At 45.4% G+C, this 24586-nt stretch overlaps 1 protein-coding gene across 2 annotated transcripts in view; it reads left to right on the forward strand.

Annotated features, from left to right (window-relative positions):
* Positions 1-24586, forward strand: part of FAM171A1 (family with sequence similarity 171 member A1) — a 151000-nt gene that overhangs the window by 100188 nt on the left and 26226 nt on the right. For both annotated transcript variants that reach the window (XM_017529794.2, XM_017529795.2), the window contains exons 4-5: positions 11029-11187; positions 17158-17334. In XM_017529794.2, coding sequence (XP_017385283.1) covers positions 11029-11187; positions 17158-17334 — 336 coding nt within the window. The remainder of the gene's footprint in view (positions 1-11028; positions 11188-17157; positions 17335-24586) is intronic.

Genomic DNA, 24586 nt, shown 5'->3' on the forward strand with positions numbered 1-24586 from the left:
GGTCTTAGCCTTTCACTCAGGCAGGAGTGCAGTGGCACCAGCTCAGCTCATTGTAGCCTGGACTTCCTGCCTCAAGTGATTCCCCCACCTCAGCCTCCTGAGTAGTTGGGACTATAGGCATGCACCACCACGCCTGGTTAATTGTTGTATTTTTTGTAGAGATGGAGTTTCACCATGTTGCGCAGGCTCGTCTCAGACACCTGGGCTCAAAGATCCTCCTACCCTGGACTCCCAAAGTGCTGGGATTATAGGCATGAGCAGCCATACCCAGCCCAGTTATTTTCTTTGTTCTGAAAGCTAAGAAAAATACAGTACAGCACACACGCGCACGCACACACACACACACACACACACACACACACACACACACACAAGTACTTGAACAGCTCTTTCTCTGAGGAGCAAGAAGCATGAGCATATTATAAATCAGCCTGAGGAATAAGCCATTCAGAGAGTTTTTGTTATAGTTAATTTATTCCATCTATTCTATCACTGCCTCCTGTATGTCACCAGAACACCTGTTTATAATCTCATTTCCATGCCAGCTTTTAAAAATTACTAAATTTTGTTAATGCTTAAATGTGCCCTGCTTCATGAGCTTAATCATGTTTAATTGTATGATTTCTTGTCTCAGTCGAATTGAGGAATGGCAATGATAATAATGGATCATTTTGTTTCCTGTTTTCCCACTGTGGAAGGAAAGCCATATGTAGCTAAATAAATGGTGATCTTTACTATGCAGATAAATAAATGGTGATCTTTACTATGCAGATAAATAAATGGTGATCTTTACTATGTAGCTAAATAAATGGTCATCTTTACCATGTAGATGGTGGTCTTTACTACCATTTACTTAATGCACTTTTTTTTCTTTTAAGAGACAGGGTCCCACCGTCACCCAGGCTGGAATACAGTGACTAGATCTCAACTCACTGCGACCTCTGTCTCCCAGGCTCAAGTGATCCTCCCACCTTAGTGTCCCAGGTGGCTGGAACTACAGGTGTACACCACCACACCTAGCTAATTTTTTTAATTTTTAGTAGAAGCAGGGTTTCACCATGTTGCTCAGATTGGTCTGGAGTTCCTAGGCTCAAGCCATATGCCAACCTTGGCCTCCCAAAGTGCTGAGATGCCCAATGCAGTTATTTTCTACAAAACTAATACAATACTGAATTTACAAATGATATATTAAAATTATATTCTCAAACTGGTCACATTTAGTTGCATTTGTTTTTTTTTAATGGATTCAAAGGAGAAAAAAAAAAATAAATTCTTGCCTGCTCAGACATGTAAGCCACTATGCCTGGCCAGTTTTGTTCCATTTTTAAAGTGAAGAAAGTAATGGTGTAACATGTTATTGTTGACATTGTTTTATAAACAAAGCCTGGGCCAAGCACAGTGGCTCAACACCTACAATCCCAGCATTTTGGGAGTCCAAAGTCAAGGAACTTTGGGGAAGATCACTTGAGCCCAGGAGTTTCAGCCAGCCTGGGCAACACAGCAAGACCCCAAGAATATTTAAAAATTAGCCAGGTGTGGTGTTGTGTGCCTGTAGTCCCAGCTACTCTGGAGGCTGAGGTGAGAGACTCACTTGAGCCCAGGAGTTCAAGGCTGCAGTGAGCAATGATTGTACCAGTACAACCCAGCCTGGCAACAGAGCAAGACCCTGTCTCAAATAAATAGGTAGTTTGGTTGGTTGGTAGCTAGATAGGTAAGTGAATGGATGGATGGATGGATTAGATAGATAGATGATTGATAGATTAGATAGGTTAGATGGATAGATGATAGAATAGATTAGATAGATAGATGGATACATAGACAGATACATAGATAGATACATAGAATAGAGAGATGATAGATAAATTGATAGATGATTGATAGATTAGATAGGTTAGATGGATAGATGATAGAATAGATTAGATAGATAGATGGATACATAGACAGATACATAGATAGATACATAGAATAGAGAGATGATAGATAAATTGATAGATGATTGATAGATTAGAGAAACTATAGATGATAGATTTGATAGATTATAGGTAGGTAGACAGAATAGATGATAGATAAGATATATAGAGACTAGATAGATAGATAGATAGATATAGATTAGATAGATGGATAGATGATCGATAGATACAGAGATAGATAGGCAAGCAGCCAGCCAGGACTGTCTTAGGATAACAGGATGGTGAAGAGGAAGGGCCAGAAGACTCACACATATTCTCTGCAGTGGTAGATGATGGCTCAGTAATTGGTCAGCAAGAGGGATTTTCCCCAGCATAGGCTATATCTGTTAGTGTCACAAGACACTGGCAAATTGTTTCCAAAGTGGTCTGTGAGCTGTTAAGAGTATGGAAAGAGAGAACCCTTACAAATAAGAATCATTTTCCTGGAGAATGTTTTGTCCTTTGCTGAAGATCACATTTCCATTAAAATCTTGTGGGGAGGGGTTTGGTGGTAAATCCACAAATTAAATCTCAGATTATTTCTGGTAAGGGATAAATGGGAAGGCTGGCATTGTTTGAATGCCAGAGATGAGAATGGGGGAGCCAGCCTGCAGCACTGGTTCCCGGCGCCTCTAGGAGGCCCTCACGCTGTCTCAGAAAGACCGACTCAGAGTATGATGAGAGTAAGTAAGAAGATACAGGCGAGATGCCCCGACCGCCCATGGGTGCTGTCATCAGGCTGACTGGCACCACGCAGTTCCGTGGTCTCCATCGCCTGCTGGGCTCCTCATGTTGCCCAGAAGCTCCTTTTCCTGTTCCCAGGAGAGCTGCTGCAGGAAGCCTCTCCCACCACACCCCACGTGCCCCTCGCCCCACCTTCATGCTATGCTGTCCTCCTAGCAGTGCCTTTGCGGCTGGTTTCACAGGGAAAGCAGGCCGTTAGAGAGGCACACCTTCTCCAGTGTTCTTCCTCCCGCTCCCTTTCCTGAGAGGACGCGGTGATGTCCCCTGCAGTTCCTCTGCCCTACTGCGAAGCCCTTCACATTCACGCTGGAGCCCTTTCCTTATCACCTCCTCTCACGCCTCCCCGCACCCACGCTGAATCTTTTATCTCTTAGTTCTTTCCCAGCTCTCAAAATCACCGAAGGCTCTGCCATTCAAAGCAAACCCCTTAAACCCTGTTTCTCCTTCAAGTCACAACCTTCTCTCAGACCTCGGAGACACCTCCCCTCGCCATACACATGTCTTTAAACTCTCTTTTACGCTGTCTCACACGATTCTTTAGAAATCCCTCTTGCTGAGCTCAGCAGAGCTAGAGTTACGTGATCTGTCAGCCACTTCTCCTTCGTGACTTCCCCACGGCTTCACCACCCCACCCGGTCCCGCCTTCCTGGATGTCTTCATCTTTTCTCTGGCTGTCTCTGTGTTCATCGTTTCTCAATCTCCTTTGTGGGTTCTTCCTGCCCTGCCTGTCTCTTATCCCAAAAATAGCTTTCCACTCCAGCTGCCTTTTCTGTGAGGACCCCCAGAGCTGCGGTCTTTATTTGGAACTTTATCATTTCTCACTTGAATAATTTCATAGCAACCTCCTGGCTGATCGCTCTGACATCAGACTCTGCACCCACGGCCATACTCCACCTGCTGTCAGAATTGGGCAAAAACAAATCAGAATCTTTCACTTCTGTACCAGTAACTCCCACTCACTCTCCCCTGCAGGCCCACGCAAGTCCAAACTCATTGATTGATTGATTGACAGGGTCTCACTCTGTTCTGTGGGCTGGAGTGCAGTAGTGTAGTCATAACTCACTGTAGCCTCAAACTCTGGGGCTCAAATGATTCACTTGCCTATGCCTCTGGAGTGGCTGGGACTTCAGGCATGTGCCACCACACCCAGCTAATTTTTTAAATTTTTTTATAGAGATGGGGTCTTACTATGTTGCCCAGGCTATTCTCAAACACCTCACCTCCAGCGTTCCTCCTGCCTCAGCCTGCTAAAGCGTTGGGATCACAGGATGACAGAGCCACCACACCCAGCCCCAAACTCTTGATCGGGATTTGCCATGTCCTTCCCAAACCTCCCCCTCTGCCCTCTGGACCCCACACAGCCCACAGTTTCTTCCCTTCTTCACACATGCTAGACCTTTTCTATCCGTGTCCCTTCATTGATGCTGTCTATTCTCCTCTGCCTCTCAACCTTCAAGATGCAGTTCACCAATACCAGCCCGGGGACTTCTTTTCTCCTGGGCAGCTGGCTGTTCTCTCTCTTGAAGTTTATCTTGTACTTTCATCATTACTCTCTTATTCTAGCACTTAAAACACTGTGATAATCAAGCCATTTCCATGACTGCCTTCTGACTCTTTTCTTTCTTGGTGTAATGAATGTTACTGATATTTTAGGGAGTTAAACGTGTAAGAAAAGGAGGATGAACTGATAACCTCATCAAGAGGTGATGAGAGCTCTGAGAAGAGATTTCCTTGACTCTGATTCAAAGAGGAAGAGAAAGTACCCGTTATCCCCAAGATTACTGGCTCAAGTCTTCACTGATCCATTTAAGGAAGCTAAATGGCATCTTAGAAAGAGCCCCAGGGCGGAAACCAGAAAACCACCGCAACCCGCCGGCTTCAGTTTTCTTTCCTCTCAGGTGGCAACCCTGGGTTTTCTTTAAACTTCAGCTGCTGACATTGACTTGGAAATCTTCATCATGCCCTCCAAAAACTTAGTATTAGCATTCCTTTTAAGCTTCTTTGTTCATCTGATAGGTCAAGAGAGGGACAGAGATTCAGATAGAGAGACACAGTTAGACACAGAGAGAGACAGAGACAGAGAGAAATGCCTTCTCTCTTGAGTTCCATGAATACAAAGGCTTTCCCTGTTCCTTTTTGCAGTCTAGACCCACTGCAGGGAGATTCTCGGCACTGAGTGTTTGGATTTCGTGAAGATGCTCAGGATGTATAGCACAGTGGTTCAGAAATGGGGGTGATTTTGCCCCCCAGAGACATTTAATGAGGTCTGGAAATATTTGAGGGGCTGCTCCAGACATCTACTAGGTAGAGGTCAGGGATGCAATTAAACATGCTGAAATGCACGGGACAACCCCCAAATAAAGAGCTGCCTGCCCCAAAATGTAAATGGTGCTGAGATGGAGGACCCCCGATCTAGTTGGAATGGACACAGCACTACTGGAACATGGTGAGTTGCCAAGTTTAACTCATTTTCATTTAAGTATCATTGAGCACCAACTGTATACAGAACATGGTGCCATGCATTTCACGGAACACCTGGTTTAAGGAGCTTCAGTCTATAAGGGGAAGAGGAGACGGGAAAGCAGGGCTCATCCAGGAGATGCTATTAGACACCGTCCGTATGTGTTCTGAGCCAACATCACAACAGCCATGTTTTGAGACAGGCATGATTCCTACCCATGTTGAAGATAAAGAACCCGAAGCCCAAATCACTCAGCTAGAAGGTGGTAGAGGAAACATTTAAACTGGAGCTAAGTGATGTCACCGCCCATGTTCTCATGATGCTTTTAATTAGGGACATGAACAAATATGCAGATAATTAGAATACACAACATGAAGAGCAGTGCTGTAAGACAGATGCAAACAGAGCTTAGAGCTTAGGGTGGGATTAACAAAGGCTACATAGCAGAGGTGGCTTTTGACATGCATTTTGGATGAGGTGTAGGATAAGTGAGGAGTTTCAGATATGGAGATGAAAATGAACATGTATACAGACACAGAGACGCCAGGTGTGGTGGCTCCCCCCAGTGATCCCAGCACTTTGGGAGGCTGTGGTGGGTAGAAGACTTGAACTCAGGAGTTTGACAGCAGCCTGGGCAACATGGCAAAACTCATCTCCACAAAAAAAATATACAAATTAACCAGGTGTGCGGCGTGTGCCTGTATTCCCAGCCACCCGGTAGGCTGAGGTAGGAAGGTCACTTGAGCCCTGGAGGTCAAGGCTACAGTGAACTGTGATGGCACCACTGTACTCCAGCCTGGGTGACAGAGCAAGACCCTGTCTCAAAAAAAAAAAAAAAAATGAAGGAAAGAAACAGACTTAGTCATGCAATCCTGTTTGGCCAGAGGATAAGAATTGGTTGGCAATAAGTGGAGCATCTATTTTGAGGAAGGCATGGTGTGACTGGAAGGGATACAGTTAGAATTAAATAATTCCTTTCTACCTCTCACAAGCAGAATGACTTTGGGCAAGTCACTTAACCTCTTTGAGCTGTCGTTCCTTATCTGTAGAGAGAGAAGCGGGTTCCTTCTTCACAGGGTTGTTGTAAATATTAAATAACATACTTTTATACATGCACTTTGTAAGTTCTGAAGCACTGATCCGTGCCCCTCACTTAGAGAAGAGGTGTAGTCGCAGTCTGGGTCTATCCTGGCCTATTCCTTGCTGTTGTTGTTTTTGTCATCGCTGTGAATTTGGTAAGCGGGAGACAGCCATGATGGTTTCTGGCCAGGGAAAGGACTTGATTAGAGTGGTATCTTTGAACAGTCACAGTGCCAGTAGATGAAAAGGGAGTGAGGCTGGAGCAAAGGGGCTGGGTAGGAGGCTTTTGCAGTAGTTAAGGTGAGAGGCAGCATAAGGTAACATATGCTGTTGGATGCGAAAAAGGGAGGGAGAGATGATGTGGGAAGTGTCGGGAAGGGAGCTGGCCAGTCTTAGCGCTCCAGCAAATGTGCAGGATGACAGAGAGATGCTGATGGTGACCCAGAGTCAAAACTGGGTGTTGGGGAGACTGGAATACTGTTAGGTAAGAGAGAAGGTAGATGATCATTTTAGAGTGCCAGATGGGCATCTGGGTAGAAGTATCTAGAAGGCAGGGGAGAATGCAGGCATGGAGCTTAGAAAAGAATCCAAGGCTGGAGGGGATGGTGCCAGCCAAGTCTCTAGCAGTGGAAGGAGCCCACAGGGAGAGAGCAGAGCACAGAAATGGCAGAGGCGATGCGGGGTAGCCCTCTGGGAGCTGTTTCATCCAGAGGCAGGACGAGAAAGAAAGAACCTGCAAAGGAAACAGCAGGCAGACACTGGAGAGGACCAGAGTGCAGAACCGCGAATGTCAAGGAGGAAGAGGGATCGTGGGCAGGAGTGGCGAACAGTGTCAACCATTGTGAAGAGGTCGATGAGGATGGAGGCTGAGCCGTGGTCACGGGTTTGCAGATTTTACAGTTGACGTCTCCAAGGGCGGCATGCATTGCGGGTAGAAGCCACGTCACTGGAGCTTGGTGGAAGGACAGAAGGCATTCGCTTATGGGGATAACAGAATTAAAGTCATGTTTGCTTGTTATTGTTCTAGACGGGGAAGAAATGGGCATTTTTGTTCATTGGGGAAGAAAGGCCAATAGAGAAAGAGCGTGCTGACGAAGGCAAGAACAGACGGTTGAGCCAAGTCTTGCAAAGAATAAGCAAAAGTTAAATTAGTGGCTTGGATTGACCTTGGAAGTGGTTAGGGGCGGAAGAGAAGAGGGAAGAAAAGATGTTGAAATGCAGAGAAAGGAAGCAGGGGCCCCTGCATTTTCAGGAAAGCAGGGTCTGAGCATTTTGGGGATGGGGATAGAGCCCTACAGGCTTACCCACTGCCTGCCCAGCCGCCCCCACCCAATCATATTCCTTTCTGAAGTGTGGGGCTATTTGGCAGCTTTAGTACACAGAGGCAGGCTTGGGCATGTAACCGCTCCCCCAGCCCCACGCATACCCTCTTTCGATTTTATTTGTGCTGTGGCTGAGAAGAGCTTGCACCCTTAAATTCCTTAGGTGTCGTTTCTGTCATTTTTGTTACCGTGGGCATTGCCTGTGCTCTGCAGTAGGATGTTTGGCCCCTCATGGATGGTACCCATGTCGCGCCAGTCCCAGGGTGTGTCAGAAGCTGCGCTGGCCGTATCCCTTCCTTGAGGACCTGCCCCTGCATAGCCTGCTGCATGCTCCCAGCCCCCAGCTCAGCAGAGAGATGCTGATGTCTGGCCAGGGTCCAAATTCTCCTGTACAAGTGGGGAGAGGGATAGAGCAGAGGCAGGGAGGGGCGAGAGACGTGTTTCCCACCCAAATGCATGTAACACTTGATCTGCTCGAGAAGGCATGAGACGGAGAAGACCGGGTAAGACACCAGGGCCCCGAGAGCTGGGAAGAGCAGCCTGGGTTTCTGGTTCTCTGGGTCCCAGGCCAGTCCCCGTAAGTCCTGGCTAGGCTGCACATCCTGGGCCCATTCCCAGGCTCCCCTTGTCTTTCAGCAACCCTCAGTCCAGTCGGAGGAGGTTTCTGCACCTCACTGCCCTCACGCAGGTCTCTGCCAGCCCATCTCACAGGGGCTCCTTCTGCAGCCTGGAGGGGTGCACGTTTCCTTTCCTGTTCTGGGGTCACCAGCTCAGCTTCTGCCTCTGCCTGGACCCTTATGAGGACAGGCTCCCTCTCTGCTCATCACATGTAGACTCGCCATTCTCCTCTTCCAATTAGCAGAGTGCTTTACCTTTCCACTGTGTGAGACCCAGGCTGCTACACAGGGCCTTGTTCACTGAATGCCATCAGCAGCAGTATTTAACCTGAAAACCAGTAAAAAACGTTTATTTCCTGATCACTGAAAAAATTAGAGAAGCAATGAATGTTCTGTCATCCAGAGTGAGGAGATAAGAAAGAGTGCTGATCTTGACCTTCCATCCCGGAGGGCAGCGTGGAAAGGGAGAACAAAGCAAGCCACCTGCCGTGTGCATGGGCAAGGGGGAGAAGGGGCCAGAAAAAGACTGCCCCCAGCAGGACACAGAGCGCCTGAGGAGTTTGAATCCTCCGCAGACCAAGTTGGTGGCAGGAGTAAGACATCGGTATTCTGCAAAATTGAAGGAAAGTAAGACCACACTAGGAAGAGAAGAATGTTAGGCCAGGTGGAGTGGCTCACACCTGTAATCCTAGCAGTTTGGGAGGCCAAGGTGGGTGGATCACCTGAGGTCAGGAGTTCCAGACCAGCCTGGCCAACATGGTGAAACCCCGTCTCTTTAAAAAAAAAAAAGAAAGAAAAGATATATATGTCTATATCGTATACATCTATGATATAGATATCTATATATAGATATATCTTATATGCATCTATATATAAGATATAGATATAGATGATATGTATATATATGTATATATACACACACACACACATATATATACATATATATATATTAGCTGGGCGTGGTGGCACATGCCTGTAATCCCAGCTACTTGGGAGGCTGAGGCAGGAGAATCACTTGAACCCGGGAGGCAGAGGTTGCAGTGAGCTGAGATCGCGCCGTTGTACTCCAGCCTGGACGACAGAGCAAAACTCCATCTCAAAAAAAAAAAAGAAAAATATTCAGATCCCCAGAGGCTGGGGTATCGCTGTGGGTTTGTTTTAGGGATGAGGAAAGAGAACTGATGGTTTGGGGCTGTTCCAGTGTCTGTATCTGTTTAGTTTCAGCAGAGGGGACCAGGCTTAGACACGACTCTCAAGATTTTGGGCATCTGCTCACTGGGCCCTAAACCTGGGCCTGGATTTCACAGAGTGGAGAACCAACCCCTGGAGGAGAAGCCTAGCTGGTGCTTTTTAGGAGGAAATGGTAGCACTGTGACTCCCTGCCAGTTAGCTAGTATGTCGCCAAGACAGGCTACCCCAGACATAAGTCTGTGGAATCCCTTTGGGCTTCAGTGGCCTCACCTGTAAGAAGAGAGACTTGAACTAGTAGATTCTTGGAGCTCTAAAACTCCCTTATTCTAGAACAGGTCTAGACAGCCTTATTTTCTCCTTACAAGTTCTTTGATCCAGAGTTAAAAGGAACCCTGGAGTGGGGATAGAGCCCGCCAGCTCCAGAGAAGGAACTCTCAGCTAGTCAACAGGTGGAATGTGGTCTGTCTCAAGCCTGGGGTTGGATCTACAGGTTTTTTTCTTAACGATGCTTTTGCCAGGTTTGCACAAAATTACCTAGCACCTTTACATCTTGTGAATATCACCACAGCATTAGGTAAAACAAGTTCACGTTTTATGATCAAAACAACATCTGAGCCGGGCGCAGAGGCTCATGCCTATAATCCCAGTACTTTGGGAGGCTGAGGCGGGCAGATCTCCTGAGGTCAGGAGTTCAAGACCAGCCTGGCCAACATGGTGAAACCCCATCTCTACTAAAAATACAAAAATTAGCTGGGCGTGGTGGCATTCACCTGTAATCCCAGCTACTTGGGAGGCTGAGGGAGGAAAATCGCTTGAACTTGTTAGGCGGAGGTTGCAGTGAGTCGAGACCGCACCATTGCACTCCAGCCTGGGTGACAAGAACGAAACTCCATCTCAAAAAAAAAAAAAGAATTAGAGCAAGGTTAAGCTGCAGATAATGGCACAACACAACTGTCTAGGGCCTGTCGGCTCAACCCATCCTCCTACACAAAGGAGTTGAGTTTGGTGAAGAAACATCATTTTGCATCATTTCAAAAGTCTCATCATAAATTCTGTGACATAATCCATCACAAGTAGGAAGCGCACCTCCAGAATAGACTGGATGATGACAAATGGCAGCCTCCACAGAAAAAGAAGATTCATTGCCGCCGGGGAATTGTTTGCAATTCTTTCCAAGGCTGCACAGTTAATTCCCTTGCCCTCCTTCAATTTGGCTCATGGCGTTAAACCAGATTTTTCCAGGGAGATTAAAGATGGGTTTACGGCGGTATCAAAGAGTATCTCTTACATTGTTTGTGTAAAGAGATTAATTGTCATCTACTTGTTTCATTTACACGGACTTTCCCAAATGCTACCCAGATCCACAGGCCAGGGCCGGCCAGTGAAAAGACTGCTCGCACATAGAACTTGAAAAAAGCTTTTTGTTAAAAACCTAAATAACATCCTGTGTCAAAACAAATGTGACAATGGGCTATTATTTCTCTCCCCATAATAGCATGTTGTCACATCTCTTCGGCCTGCATGAATGGGGGAAGGGAGGCTTTGTGAGAGGGAGTGGGGTGGGGGAGGCGTGCCAAAACCTTAGAGAGGCACTTCCTGGTTTTGCATTTTCTAAAAACAGAAACCGCTCCTTGGGGAGGTAACTTGGAGGTTAATCTCTGCAGGTGCCCGGCCACAGCCTCGTGTTCATTTCCAGAGAAGGGCTCTGAGGTTGCCTGAGAACACCAGCTACAGCGACCTGACCGCGTTTCTCACGGCCGCCAGCTCCCCCTCGGAGGTGGACAGTTTTCCCTATTTGCGAGGATTAGACGGAAATGGAACAGGTACTTTGAGTCTTTTCTCTTTTCAGTCGGGGTTTCTGTGTTTTCATCTGTACATGTGGATCTTAGGTATGATTGGAAGCGTTAGCCCGTCGTGGGAGAAAGGCACTGAAGTGGCAGAAGGGGACTCTTGGTACAAGTTCAAGTGCATTGAAACTGAGTTACATCAGTACATTTAGGGAATTCAGCCTGCAGCCCCGCAGAATTACATGTTTGTGCACTGGTCTCCTTGAGCTTTTCTGCTGTTACCAATTGCCCTAAGCACCTTCACTGAGCTCTCCTTTGGTGAACTAAATATGTCCAGTTCAGAGAAATTCTTAACATTGAAATTGCAATTTTTTTTAAGTGTAAGATCAGAGTTAGGGGTTCAGCACAGCTGCCCTCCGCCTCCCACGAGCCCCCAGTGGAGAGAGTAGCCTGTGGATGGGTGTGGCTGGTAGAGATGCACAACCCCACCCACCCATGCTGCAGCCAAGAGGAGAAGAGGTGGCACTTTGTCCAACTCAGAGACCGGGGGACCACTTAAGATGGGGGGCCTCCACCCTCTGCCATCCGTGTCCTCCCAGCTCTTTCCCACGTCGTTTCTCTCTCTGCACTTGCTCTCTCTGCCCTCAACTGGGCGTACAGTAGCTAGGCTTTGAAAATGCGTTGGAATCCGCCCTCTCCTGGCGGGTCTCTAAGTCAACCTGGTCAGTATCAGTACTGCATGCCCTAGCTAAAAGATCAGAGAAACTAACAGCTGCCCACCAGAAAATAGTTGATAATTCCTTAGCAGAGAAAGACCCAAGATGGGTACCCTCCACCTCCATCCATGTATAACTGCACCATTCTCTGGAGCTCTCGGCACTGGAATGGTCCCAGTCCTCCTGGTAGAAGAAGTGTCAGGATTCTGGAGTCCTGAATTATTTTCTTATCTACCCTGCTTTCCTTTTCCCCACACTTTAGACTAATTGCAGCATTAAAATTTTAAATCAGAGGCCCTTCTGAGTTCCATTCTGCTACACAAGTAACTTACAGCGTTTTCCAGGGATACTTTGATTGAATTTCTCTTAATTTTCCAGTACTTCACATAAACTGATTATTCTGAAAAAGCTTTTAAACCTGAAACGTTTGATCCATTTTGTAGCACATTAAAAAGCTTCTGGTTAGACATAAAGGTAACCTGGTGACTTGTTACTCATTTTTCTTCCCTCTGTTTTCTAAAATGTTTCTTCCTTAATTTTTGCATGCTGATGAGAATACAATTAACATGTCAGTAAATATGTCAGTAATTTGTCATCAGAAAGATGACATAGTAGTCTTCTTAAGTAAACATTATTAGGAAAAAAATGTTGACTATTATTTGAAATGTGCCAGTCTGGGAGAAAGTCTTATTATGGGGAGCATGAAGAAGTAATTTAAGGCCAGGTGTGGTGGCTCATGTCTGTAATCCCAGCACTGTGGGAGGCCAAGGTGGGTGGATCATTTGAGGTCAGGAGTTTGAGACCAGCCTGGCCAGCATGGTGAAACCCTGCCTCTACTAAAAATACAAAAATTAGTTGGGCATGGTGGCAGGTGCCTGTAGTCCCAGCTACTCGGGAAGCTGAGGCAGGAGAATCGCTTGAGCCCAGGAGGTGGAGGTTGCAATGATCCAAGATTGTGCCACTACACTCCAGCCTAGGTGACAGATTAAGACTCTCTCAAAAAAGAAAAAAAGTGGTTTAAAATCATCATAACCAGCATCCAGTGTCCTGGACACAATGGCGCACGATCCACAAAACCCTCACTTGGAGCATTCATCCTCGGGACTCATTAATTTTTATCTGTGTCCCATTTCCAGTAGCTCTTGAATAAATTATGCGTTCTGAGAAAATGGGGGAAGCAGAACACAAAGACAGAGAACTATTGATTTTAGAGTTTGTTTTATTTTAAAATCATTCCGTGAGTTCAGAGGGAAGAGAGATCTTTGCAAGGTGACATGAAATTTCGCTTCCACTGAAAGAATGGATGACTTGACCTAGAAATGACCAGGCTTTCTCGGAGACCTAGCATCGAAGACATCCACCCATAGTGCATTCACATGCACCCTCGGGGACTAGGAACCTGGGCTCCCTTGAGCACAGACACCTCAGTGACTCACCAGCTCCACGCTGGCCCCCGGGGTCAGTTTGCACACAGCTTGTCTTTCCTCACAGTTACTTGCCTCCTGTTCTACTAAAGGCATCTAAGAGCTTGTGTCCTAAAGAGAGGGTGCCTGGACCAGACGTGTCTTTGTGAGATGACACAAGTTTATCTCCTGAAGATACAGGAGGTATCTCGACTAGAGTCATACCCAGAGTTCAGTGAAGGTGGATGGAAACAAGAGAGGCTGCAGAAGAGGTTGGAAAGGGCTCTGGAAGACTGTTTTCTGGGGATGCCATGACGGCTGTGGTGTCTGGTTTAGAGGGGGTGTCCAGAGTTGTAAGTAGAGAAGCATGGCTGCCTGGAGGTTTCCACCACTTCTCCTCTTCTCTTTCTAGCTCCTGGGGGCCCCCTCCCCTCTCCAGAGAGCATCACACTTTCCCCCTGTTGCCGAGAAAGCACAGAACTGTTCCATGGCATTCCCAAGGGGTTTTGTGAAAATTGCTTTCACTAATAACTCCAGGAAGACAGAGAGGAGTGAAGAAAATAACAGGTGCAGACTTTTCCTGCAATTCCAAAAAGTTGGTAGAATATAGAGCCCCACAGAACCTTAGATGCCAGCTGAGCAGAACCTGTCACATGGCAAGTGACCAGCGGGCGGCCCAAGGTGACACAGCTCCTCTCCTCACTTGGGCCAGTGGTGTTCCATCTCCCAAACGCCGGTCCTGCGGCATTGGCCTGACACCTGCTTGTCTTCGTGCAGACTTTAAAGGGAGCCAGGCAACATCCAGATGGGACAAGAAGGAAAACCACTTTCTATATAGAACTCAGTACTTTGTGTAAAATTAGAGTTTTGTAACAGAGAGAAGGAAAATAGTTTAGCCCTTCAAAGTGTGAATTGTTGCAGGATAGGCCAGGCGTGATGGCTCACACCTGTAATCCCAGCACTTTGGGAGGCTAAGGCGGGTGGATCAGCTGAGGTCAGGAGTTCAAGACCAGCCTGACCAACATAGTGAAACCTCGTCTCTACTAAAAATCCAAAAAAAAAAAAAAAAGAAAAAAAAGATTAGCTGGTGTGGTGGCACCTGCCTGTAGTCCCAGCTACTTGGGTGGCTGAGCCAGGAAAATTGCTTGAACCCAGGAGGCAGAGGCTGCAGTGAGCCGAGATTGCACCACTGTACTCCCGCCTGGATAACAGAGCAAGACTCTGTCTCAAAAAAAAAAAGAAAAAAGTTGTTGCAGAATAACGAACATGGGGATACAGAGGGACAGCCATTGGGAAGGCACAGAGAAGCAGGCATTTAGTGGAGCCCTGAGGAAGGACAGAGGCTTCAAGAAGGCAGATATAATGCCCGCAATGTCTTAAGACAGCTGGAGGACATTAAAGGAACACGAATTCCAGGAACCTAATGCATATTGCTGTCCATTATTAATACGCTCATTTCTGCAATGCTCTACTTACTTCTGAATGTTCCAAGCTGAGGATACTTATTTCCATAGGTGCAGGAAGGCATCTAGTCTACCCACCTTGGTTCTGAAGGTAAGAAAAACAGACCACAGAGGAATGGAGTAACTTTCGGAGATTATGTAGGCAGTTCATGGCAGATCTGGTACCAGGACTCGGTCTTCCTTGGCTGGGAATGTGCAGAAGGGAGAATTGCCAGGTGAGGAGGGAGGAGAAGGGAGGCACTGTTTCTAGGGCCTTTCTCCTCTGCCTACCTCCTGCCTGCCACCTGCCTATGTGGACATCCTGTCTAGAGTCTGATGAAAGAAAACAGCACTCTCTGATGGAAAACATTATCTCTCAGTTGTTTACACAGTCTAGCAAGTTACTTAACACTTCTTTAGTTTCTCTTTTTGTTTTGTTTTGAGACAGGGTCTCACTCTGTCACCCAGGCTGGACTGCAGTGGTGTGATCACAGCTCACGGCAGCCTTCACCTCCAGGGCTCCAGTCATCCTCCCACTTCAGCCTCCCAAGTAGCTGGGACTGTCGGCATCTACCACCATGCCCAGCTAATTTTTCGTAGTTTTTTTGTAGAAACGGGGTTTTACTATGTTTCCCAAGCTGGTCTTGAACTCCTGGGCTCAAGTGACCCGCCCCAGCCTCCCAAAGTGCCAGGATTACAGTCATGTGCCACGACGCCTGGCCAGCATTTCTGTAGTTGTAAGTTCTGTCTTCTCAAGACGTTCTAACAGAACCTAGAGCAGTGGAGTGCAGACCTGGCTTTGCTTCTCTGTCACCTTTGGGCAGCTGACACATATATGTCTCAAGCCACACCATCTTTGGACCAGAAACATGGTAAATTCTGAGGTTTTTGGGTTTTTATTTTTGTTTTTTTTTTTTTTAAACTATAAAATGACACAACCAGGCTAAAAGATTTCAAAACTTGGACCTGTGATTCCAACTTGGATCTTTCCATGAAATCGCTATTCCCACACCTTTGCCTTTATTAAAAAACAGAGACGGATGTGAGTGGCATAAGGCGGAGTGGTGTTAGCTGTGTGGAAATTGCTCTATAAAGAATTTAGATGTAACTTGTTGTTGAGACTCTAAAATTCACTATGTTTGCTTTAAATGTTTAAATTTAGACCAGATTGGAGGTTCACATTAGCTCAGGTTGGTAGGTAGGTAAGTATGTAAGTAGCTAAATAAAAAGTCATATAGATTATACACAGCTTAAATTTTTTGTCACTGTGTTTTTGTCATTCTGCTCAAAGACAGATGTAAAGTTATGGCAGAACATGTTTTGTGTGATACCGTATTTCACTGGAGGAAAATGGAAAATGAATTGCTTGAGTGCATGAATATACTGGTCTCGTCAGCATTCTGTAATTTATCTGTAGGCAGTCATTAAAGCTTTGGCTTGGACCAAAGGCCTTTAATGGAGAATAATTGGTATACTGGAGTCCTTTTAAACAGACCAAAATAATAATGGCAACTAAAAGAACGCATCAATATTTCAAGTCCAGTCCTCAATAGCGTATTTTTTAGCAGAAGTTAATATTTTTGAGGCAATCCTTGAAGAAATTTGCTATCTTTAAAAAAAAAAAAAAAAAAAAAGGCAGCCTCTACTCTAAAACATTTGGTTTTATTAAGGTAATCTGCCAAGCAATTAAACACGTGCATGGGACTCACTTTGTGTAGAAATTATTTCCAGTGATTTCCACGTACACCTTTGTCTCACATTATAGAAAAATCCTTCTCTTTTGAGATCCCTTTTGAAAGCAAAACACAATAATTATAAATAGCAAATCCTAGCAGTCCTGGGATTGCCGAGGCAGGAGGTTCACCTGAGATCAGGAGTTCGAGATCAGCCTGGCCAACACGGCAAAACCCCATCTTTACTAAAAATACAAAAATTATCAGGGCAGAGTGGTAGACGCCTGTAATCCCAGCTACTTGGGAGGCTGAGGCAGGAGGATCGCTTGAACCCAGAAGGTGGAGATTGCAGTGAGCTGAGATCTTGCCACTGCACTGTAGCCTGGGCGACAGAGTGAGACTTCATCTCAAGAAAAAAANAAAAAAAAAAAAAAAAAAAAAAAAAAAAAAAAAAAAAAAAAAAAAAAAAAAAAAACAAAAAATTAGCAAAGCTGAGCCTAGATTCCAGCTCAGCCTCAACTGAGTGTATGCCCTTAAACCACCTACCATTACTACTTCCTCTGAGCAGGTTTCTTTATGTGTAAAATAAGGATTTTACCTGCCTTCCCAGGTTGTGGTGAGGATTATGTATGTAGAGTGCTTAATGCAGTCCCTGCATATAGGGGGTGCTATACTCAGTAAATGGTAGCTGCGACTACTTTTTTGCAAAGGTTTCCACAGCCCCACATGGGTACTTTGCATGCAAATGATGGAAAATGCCTCTTCCTTCTAGGAAACAGCACCAGGCATGACCTGACCCCAGTCACAGCCGTCAGCGTCCACTTGCTGAGCAGTAATGGAACGCCGGTGCTGGTGGATGGTCCCATCTATGTCACTGTGCCCCTGGCCACGCAGAGCAGCCTGAGGCACAATGCGTATGTGGCGGCTTGGCGGTTTGACCAGAAGCTGGGTAAGCGAGAGTTCTGTGCTGATGATCGGCTGCCAGATGGCTTCGTTACTGTTTGGTTTTCCTTCTGAGAAGCTCACGGAAGCCTCCTTTCCTTGAAGTCAGTGAGTGCTGCTGCTCACACTGCACTGTGTGGTTCCTCGTGGGGAAGGCACCCTTCACCGCCCCATTCGGCTTCTCTCTTGGGAACTCATTTTTTGTTTGTCTGATTTGTTTTTGTTTTGCACATTTAACCTAATTTACTTGAAAAGAATGTATAAAGGTTATCGGAGCTGATACTAGCTTTCCTAATCTTTATCCTTTTATTCATCGGAAGGTTATGTGATTGCTCTTGGTCGTGTGTGTGTGTGTGTGTGTGTGTGTGTGTGTGTGTGTGTCTGTGTCCTGTTTTCTGAAAAAGGGAAAAGATTTGCCAAAACGGTACAAAACAAAGGAAATAAAAATTCCTGGTAAGTCTTACCACCTAGAGAAAATCACTCCTATATCTTGAATTCTGTCCATCTAGGGATCTCACATTACACGTAGGCATTAGTGATTGGCTGCTGTGTGACACACCACCCTAACAGTTAGCAGCTAAAAACAACAGTCAGCTCCAGCATGTCACCATTTTCGGGGGTCAGGAATCCATGTACTGCTGAGCTGGGTGGTAGGGCTCAGAGTCTCTTACAAGGCGGCTGTCAAGCTGTCAGCCAAGGCTGTGGTCACCTCCAGCAAGGTTCAGCTGGGGCCAGTGAGTGTGACTCACACGGCTGAAGACAGGCCTCACTTCCTTGACGGCTGTTGCCCAGAGGGCTTACCTCCTTGCCACGTGGGCCCCTCTCTAGAGTTGCCGACTACGTAGCAGTTTGCTTTCCCCTGAGCAAGTGATCCAAGAGTAAATAAAAATGGCATAGTAGGTCAGGCACGGTGGCTCCCACCTGTAATCCCAGCACTTTGGGAGGCCGAGACAGGTGGATCACTTGAAGCCAGGAGTTGAAGACCAGTCTGGCCAACATGGTGAAACCCCATCTCTACTAAAAATGCAAAAATTAGCTGGAGCCAGGTCTGGCAATGGGCACCTGTAATCCCAGCTGCTCAGGAGACTGAGGCAGGATAATCGATTGAACCCAGGAGGCAGAGGCTGCAGTGAGCCGAGATCGTGCCACTGCACTCCAGCCTGGGTGACAGAGTGAAACTCTGTCTCAACAAAAAGAAAATATCAGTTTTCAAATAACCCAGTTCAGAATTTAAAACTGTTAGACCATGCATGAAGGTAACTGGGAGATTTTTGATATCAGTGTATTTTCAAAGGTACCTAATTTCTTGAATCAGTTAAAACAGAGCTCTAGGAATTATATTTGAAAAGAAATACCTGTTGGGCTTTTGGGCCTGAGGTATTTTTCTTTTGTCTTATTTTACTTTCCAAATAATTAATAGAGACTCTGTAATTATTTGTGTGGAATGCATTGATTTTACCAGCCATAGTAAACTTGACATTGTGAAGTGGATTGCGATGCTGTCTGCTCACATATCCTGCACTAGGTGAGATGGGCACTTTATTGATGGTGTGTGTTCTCTGCAAGCCTGATCATTTGGGGGCATCAAGGTCATGGTGGGGACCTGAGGTACACTGGGCCTCCAGGAGGGAGCAGCCTGAGGGGTGTGTGACTGACAGTCTCTGAAGAATGCAGGAATTCTAAAAGGAGGAAGAAAATGGATTTAAAAAACACACAGAGAAAGTGGGCAAGAGAAGGGAAAGAGCTTGTGTTTTGTTTTCTGAAAACCTGGGTTCTGCTACTTATAAAACTGTGAGTCCCACCTTGGGCAAATTACGTACCTGTACTTGCATTTGTAAGAGGTATGAATATACACCCCCTTGTATATTCTGCCTGTCCCCATTTGCCCTCCCAGGGGGACCCAGGCACACCCAGATCGGTGCACTGAGAAGCAGCAGAGAGTGTGGCTGAAAGAGGGAGTCTAGGGGTACAGCGGGGCCAAGTTCCAGCTCTGCCACACACTGGCTGTGTGGCCCTGGCCAAGGTACTTAACGCTTCTGTACTAATTTCTTCCACTGTGATGTGGTAATAATAATAGTACCCACTGTTGTTATAATGAGTGTTTCAGGGTTCTGTAAAGAAACAGAGCCCACAGGAGATATCTATATTTAGAGAGAGAGATTGATTTTAAGGGATTGACTCACACAATTGGGAAGGCTGGCAAGTCCCCAGTTGCAAGGTAGGCCAGCAGGCTAGAGATTCGGAGAAGAGTTGATCCTGCAATTTGAGTACAAAGACGGTCGGCTGGCAGAGCTTCCTCTTCCTGCGGGGTACCTCGGTGTTTTCCTTAAGGCCTTCAACTGATGGGATGAGGCCCTCCCTCACCGTGGAGAGTGACCTGCTTCATTCAGAGTCAGCTGATTGTGCCAAGCACAGTGGCTCATGCCTGTAATCCCAGCACTTGGGGGACTGTGGTGGGTGGATCACTTGAGCCCAGGAGTTCAAAACCAGCCTGAGCAACATGCAGAGATCCTGTCTCTACAAAAAAAAAAAAAAAAAAAAAAAATGAATTAGCCAGGGGCTACTTGGGAGGCTAAGGCAGGAGGATTGCTTAAGTCTGGGAGGTCGATGCTGCAGCAAGCTGAGATTATACTGCTACTCTCCAGCCTTGGCAACAGAGAAAGACCCTGTCTCCAAAAAAAAAAAAAAAGAACCACAAATGACTTTCGTTTGTGAGAATGTCCAAGGGCAACTCCTTGTGAGGAAGCCCAGATGCCATAGCAGGACTCACAGATGTCTTCAGAGATGCCCCACTAGCCTCCCACCTCTTCCTGGCCACTGTCCCAGACTCAACCCATTCCCACCAGGCCAGATGTTTCCCCCTTCTGGACTTGCTGAGATCCCCTCACAGCTGGTCACTTTGACAAGCACAGTTGATCCTTTCCAGCCCCTCTCTGGCCTCATCCTGAGCACATTGGGTACCTTGCAGTGGTCCCAGCAGCTTAAAGGGCATTGTACGCAGGTACCAGTTACTCCCAGTGCCCTCCCTGAGTCTGTGCGGGTACCGGTTACTCCCTGCGCCCTCCCTGAGTCTACTCGGGTACTGGTTACTCCCTGTGCCCCTGCCGAGTCTTACTTATCTTTGAATGCTTGTGATCAAGAACGGTTTCTGGCATAATGTTAGGTACCCACTAAAATGTCTTTTGAATAATTGAATCACCTGAGAATTATTTTAGAGTTTTTTGTTTTCTTTTGTTTTTAAGAGACAGGGTCTCCCTGTGTCACCCAGGCTAGAGTGAAGTGGTGTGATCATAGCTCACTACAGCCTCGACCTCCCGAGCTGAAGCAGTCCTTCCACCTCAGCCCCCTGAATAGCTGGAACCACAAGTGTGGCCACCATGCCCAGCTAATTTTGGGGTTTTTTTTGAGTTGGAGTCTCACTCTATCACCCAGGCTGGAGTGCAGTGGCAAGGTCTCAGCTCACTGCAACCACCACCTCCTGGTTCAAGCGATTCTCATGCCTCGGCCTCCCGAGTAGCTGGGATTACAGGCACCCACCACCACTCTGGGCTAATTTTTGTAATTTTTTAAGTAGAGATGGGATTTCACTATGTTGCCTAGGCTGGTCTCGAACTCCTGGCCTCAAGTGATCCGCTCACCTCAGCTTCCCAAAGTCCTGTGATGACAAGTGTGAGCTACCATGCCCAGCCAATTTCGTTATCTTTAAAAGGCAATTTAAGATACTCTGATATAACATCTGTACTTAGGTTTACTGTATACACAGAATTTACCTTTATATATCTATGTATACGTGCACTTTATAGGACGATGCTTTAAGCTCTTGTTTAGAGGGAGGGCAGTTCTATTGGATTTTTTTCCATCTTGGAGCCTCCATTTCTGCTGTTTGTATTCTCCTTCTCATTTTTGCCTTCTCTTTTTTAATGAGTGTATTTGAATATGGAGGAATAGGGCTGGGGCTCCTACTGCAAGGAAGCCGACCCTAGGGACTCCTGTGTGGGTCGTGTGCACTACAACGACATGGCACAGTTGTATAAAAGCAGCATCCTTGCTTTCCTTTGTGGACTTTATATACAGTTCACAAACAACCTTACTTAAAGAAGTTTTTGATGTACATGGCAGATGGAAATAGCTCTGCATCCTAATCCCTGGGCCCTGTGGATATTACCTTATATGGTCAAGGGACTTGGAGGAAGTGATGAAGAATTTGGAGATGGGGGGATTCTCATGGACTTCCCGGATGTGCCCACAACTGTCACAAGGGCACTTAAGAGCAGGATGCAAGAGGAGCCAGAATCAGAGGAGGAGACGGAAGGGTGATGACGGGAGCACAGGCTGGAGCCACGCACTTTGGAAATGCGGGAAGGGGACCCAAGCTTAGGTACAGGCAGCCACAGGAAGCCAAAAACAGCAAGGAAGGAATTCTCCCTTCTGAGCCTCCGGAAGGAACTGGCCCTGCGGACTCCTGGACTTGAGACCAGAGAAACTGGTTTTAGACCTCTGACCTCCAGGAGTGTAAGAAAGTAAATCTGAGCTGTTTTAAGGCCCTATACTTGTGGTAATTTTTTACAACAGCAATAGGAAACAAATACAATTCAGAAACTGGTGAAGACAGAGGCGTGTACATTGTTAGGAAGCCTCTGAAGTATAAGTTAGCCCATTCTCTGATTACTCTCTAGAAAAAATACTCATGAGAATGGGTCCTTTTTTAAATTTATTATTTATTTTATTATATGTTTATTTATTTTTTAATAATTTATTATTAAATTATTTGTTTATTTATTTATAATTTATTTATTATTTATTTTATTGGGAATCTTCATTGTGTAGCTGATCTATTTCCACTTCAGTTGTCTTTTTTTTTTTTTGAGATGGGATCTTAACTGTTGCCCAGACTGGAGTGCAGTGGTGCAGTCACAGCTCACTGCAGCCTCAACCTCCCAGGCTCAAGCAATCCCCCCACCTCAGCCCCCCGAGTAGCTGGGACTACAGGCACATACCACCACACCTGGCTAATTTTTTTATTTTTTATTTTCTGTAGAGAAAAGGTCTCACCATGTTACCCAGGCTGGTCTCAAATTCCTGGCCTCCAGTGATCCATCTCTGCCTCCCAAAAGGCTGGGATTATAGGCATGAGCACCATGCCCAGCCTAAATGGTCTTTTTAACTTTGCATTTACTGCGAAAAATGTAGCTGCCAAATTCCTGGCTGTAACAGATTGCATGTATGCAGAAAAAAAGCCAACGTTTGTGGATAGTCATTCAAAAATAACCAAATGAATTAAGATATGTTTTCTGAAAGCTTTAAGATAAGATGGACATTTCAAAGAAACCATATGTTTTTTAACTTATTAAACTCAATAGAAGTCCACATATTTCATAAGGCTTTTGTTGCTATTACATTTAATTAATAATATTATCTAAGTAGAAATTAAAATATTTTAGTTAAAAAATTCTAAAGACAGTATTAGATCAGGAAAAAAATGGGGAAATGCACCAACACATATTAAGCACACAAAACAATTTAATAATTAGTTGCTATTTATGATTACAGTAATCACCAAATTATTTAATACTTCAAATTATCTATTTTTGAGGTAAATCAAAATAATTGCCTCTTCCAAGTTGTTTAACAGCCAGAAATAGCACAGATAGCAACTTGTGAATCTATTAATAATTTATCATCTAAATTGGGATTGGCCAAGTGTGGCCTGAAAGCTAAAAATCATTTTTACTTTTTTTTTTTTTTTAGCAGATGGGGTTTCACCATGTTGGCCAGGATGGTCTCGATCTTCTGACCTCATGATCCACCCATCTTGCCTCCCAAAGTGCAGGGATTACAGGCGTGAGCCACTGCGCCCGGCCTCATTTTTATATTTTTGAATGATTAAAGGAAAAAGTCAAATGGGGGAGTGTTGATCAAAGGGTAATTAAGTTCCAGGGATATAATCCAAAGCCTGGTGACTTTTGTTAATATGACTGTATTGTATACTTAAAATTTACTGAGAGGGTAGATTCCAAGCGTTCTCACCACCAAGAGAAAGAAGATGAAAAGATAATGGTAACTGTAAAGTGAGGGATATAGTCATTAGCTTAACTTATATATCAAAACATCAGGTCAGACATCTTAAGTATATAAAATTTTTATTTTGAAACTATATGTCAATAAATACGGGGAAATAAAGAATCAAAAGGAGAAGAATATCTCATGGCACATGAAAACTATATGAAATTCATATGTAAGCACCCCTAAACAAAGTTTCACTGGAACCTCGCCAGGCCCATCTGGTGGCATATTGTCTGTGAGTGTTTTGTACCACAACACAGAGTTGAATCATTGCAACAGAGACTTATATCCCTGCAAACCAAAAATATTTACTATCTGGCCTCTTACAGAAAAAAAAAAAAAAATTGTGAGACCTCTGGTCTAAATGGCTTCCAAAAGAAAGTTCTTTCCATTCCAATATTACAGTGCAAGTGTATTCCACACAGGACAGGAGCAAACAGGGGTGCCCAGACAGCCACAACTTCCATATTGCCTGTTAGCTGATAGCCCCCCTGTATTTTGCCGGGGTTGACAATTGATGCTGAGAGTGACGGCACCTTCATTGTAGCGCCAGACCTCAAACTCTGTAAAGAAAGATGAAATTATTTTATGGTTCGATTGGGACTTCTGTTCAAATGATACAGTCATGTGGTAGTTTTTGTTTGTTCGTTTAAAGAAGGGATCCTGCTCTGTTGCTCAGGATGGAGTGCAATGGTACAATAGTGGCTACAACTCCTGGGCTCAGGCAAGCCTCCTACCGCAGCTTCCTGAGTAGCTGGCACAGAAGGCGTGCACCACCATGCCCAGCTAATTTGTAAAAAAACATTTTTTGTAAAGACAGGCTCTTGCTATGTTGCCCAGACTGGTCTCAGATTCCTGCCCTCAAGTGATCCTCCCAACTCAGCCTCCCAGGTCACTGCAATTACAATGACTGTGAGCCACCACCCTGCCTCAAAATCACGTTTTAACGCTAGCTCAGTATATCCATGTTTTAACTCTAATTCACACACTTTAATCTTTGACTGTCAGGTAATTGAAAGTTTCCTCTTAGGAGAGAGACCTGGAAATGCTCCCTTTCAAAACCCGAGAGAATGGGATCAGTTTCTGATGCTGCCATGTATCACAGTTGTCATAATTTTTTCTTTTGGAACAGGCAAAGAATTTCCCATTCTATAAATTGGCATCTTCATATTTCAACCTGTATATTCATTAGAAGA

The sequence above is a fragment of the Cebus imitator genome, unplaced genomic scaffold, assembly GCF_001604975.1.
Source record: "Cebus imitator isolate Cc_AM_T3 unplaced genomic scaffold, Cebus_imitator-1.0 Scaffold61, whole genome shotgun sequence".
Taxonomy (NCBI): domain Eukaryota; kingdom Metazoa; phylum Chordata; class Mammalia; order Primates; family Cebidae; genus Cebus; species Cebus imitator.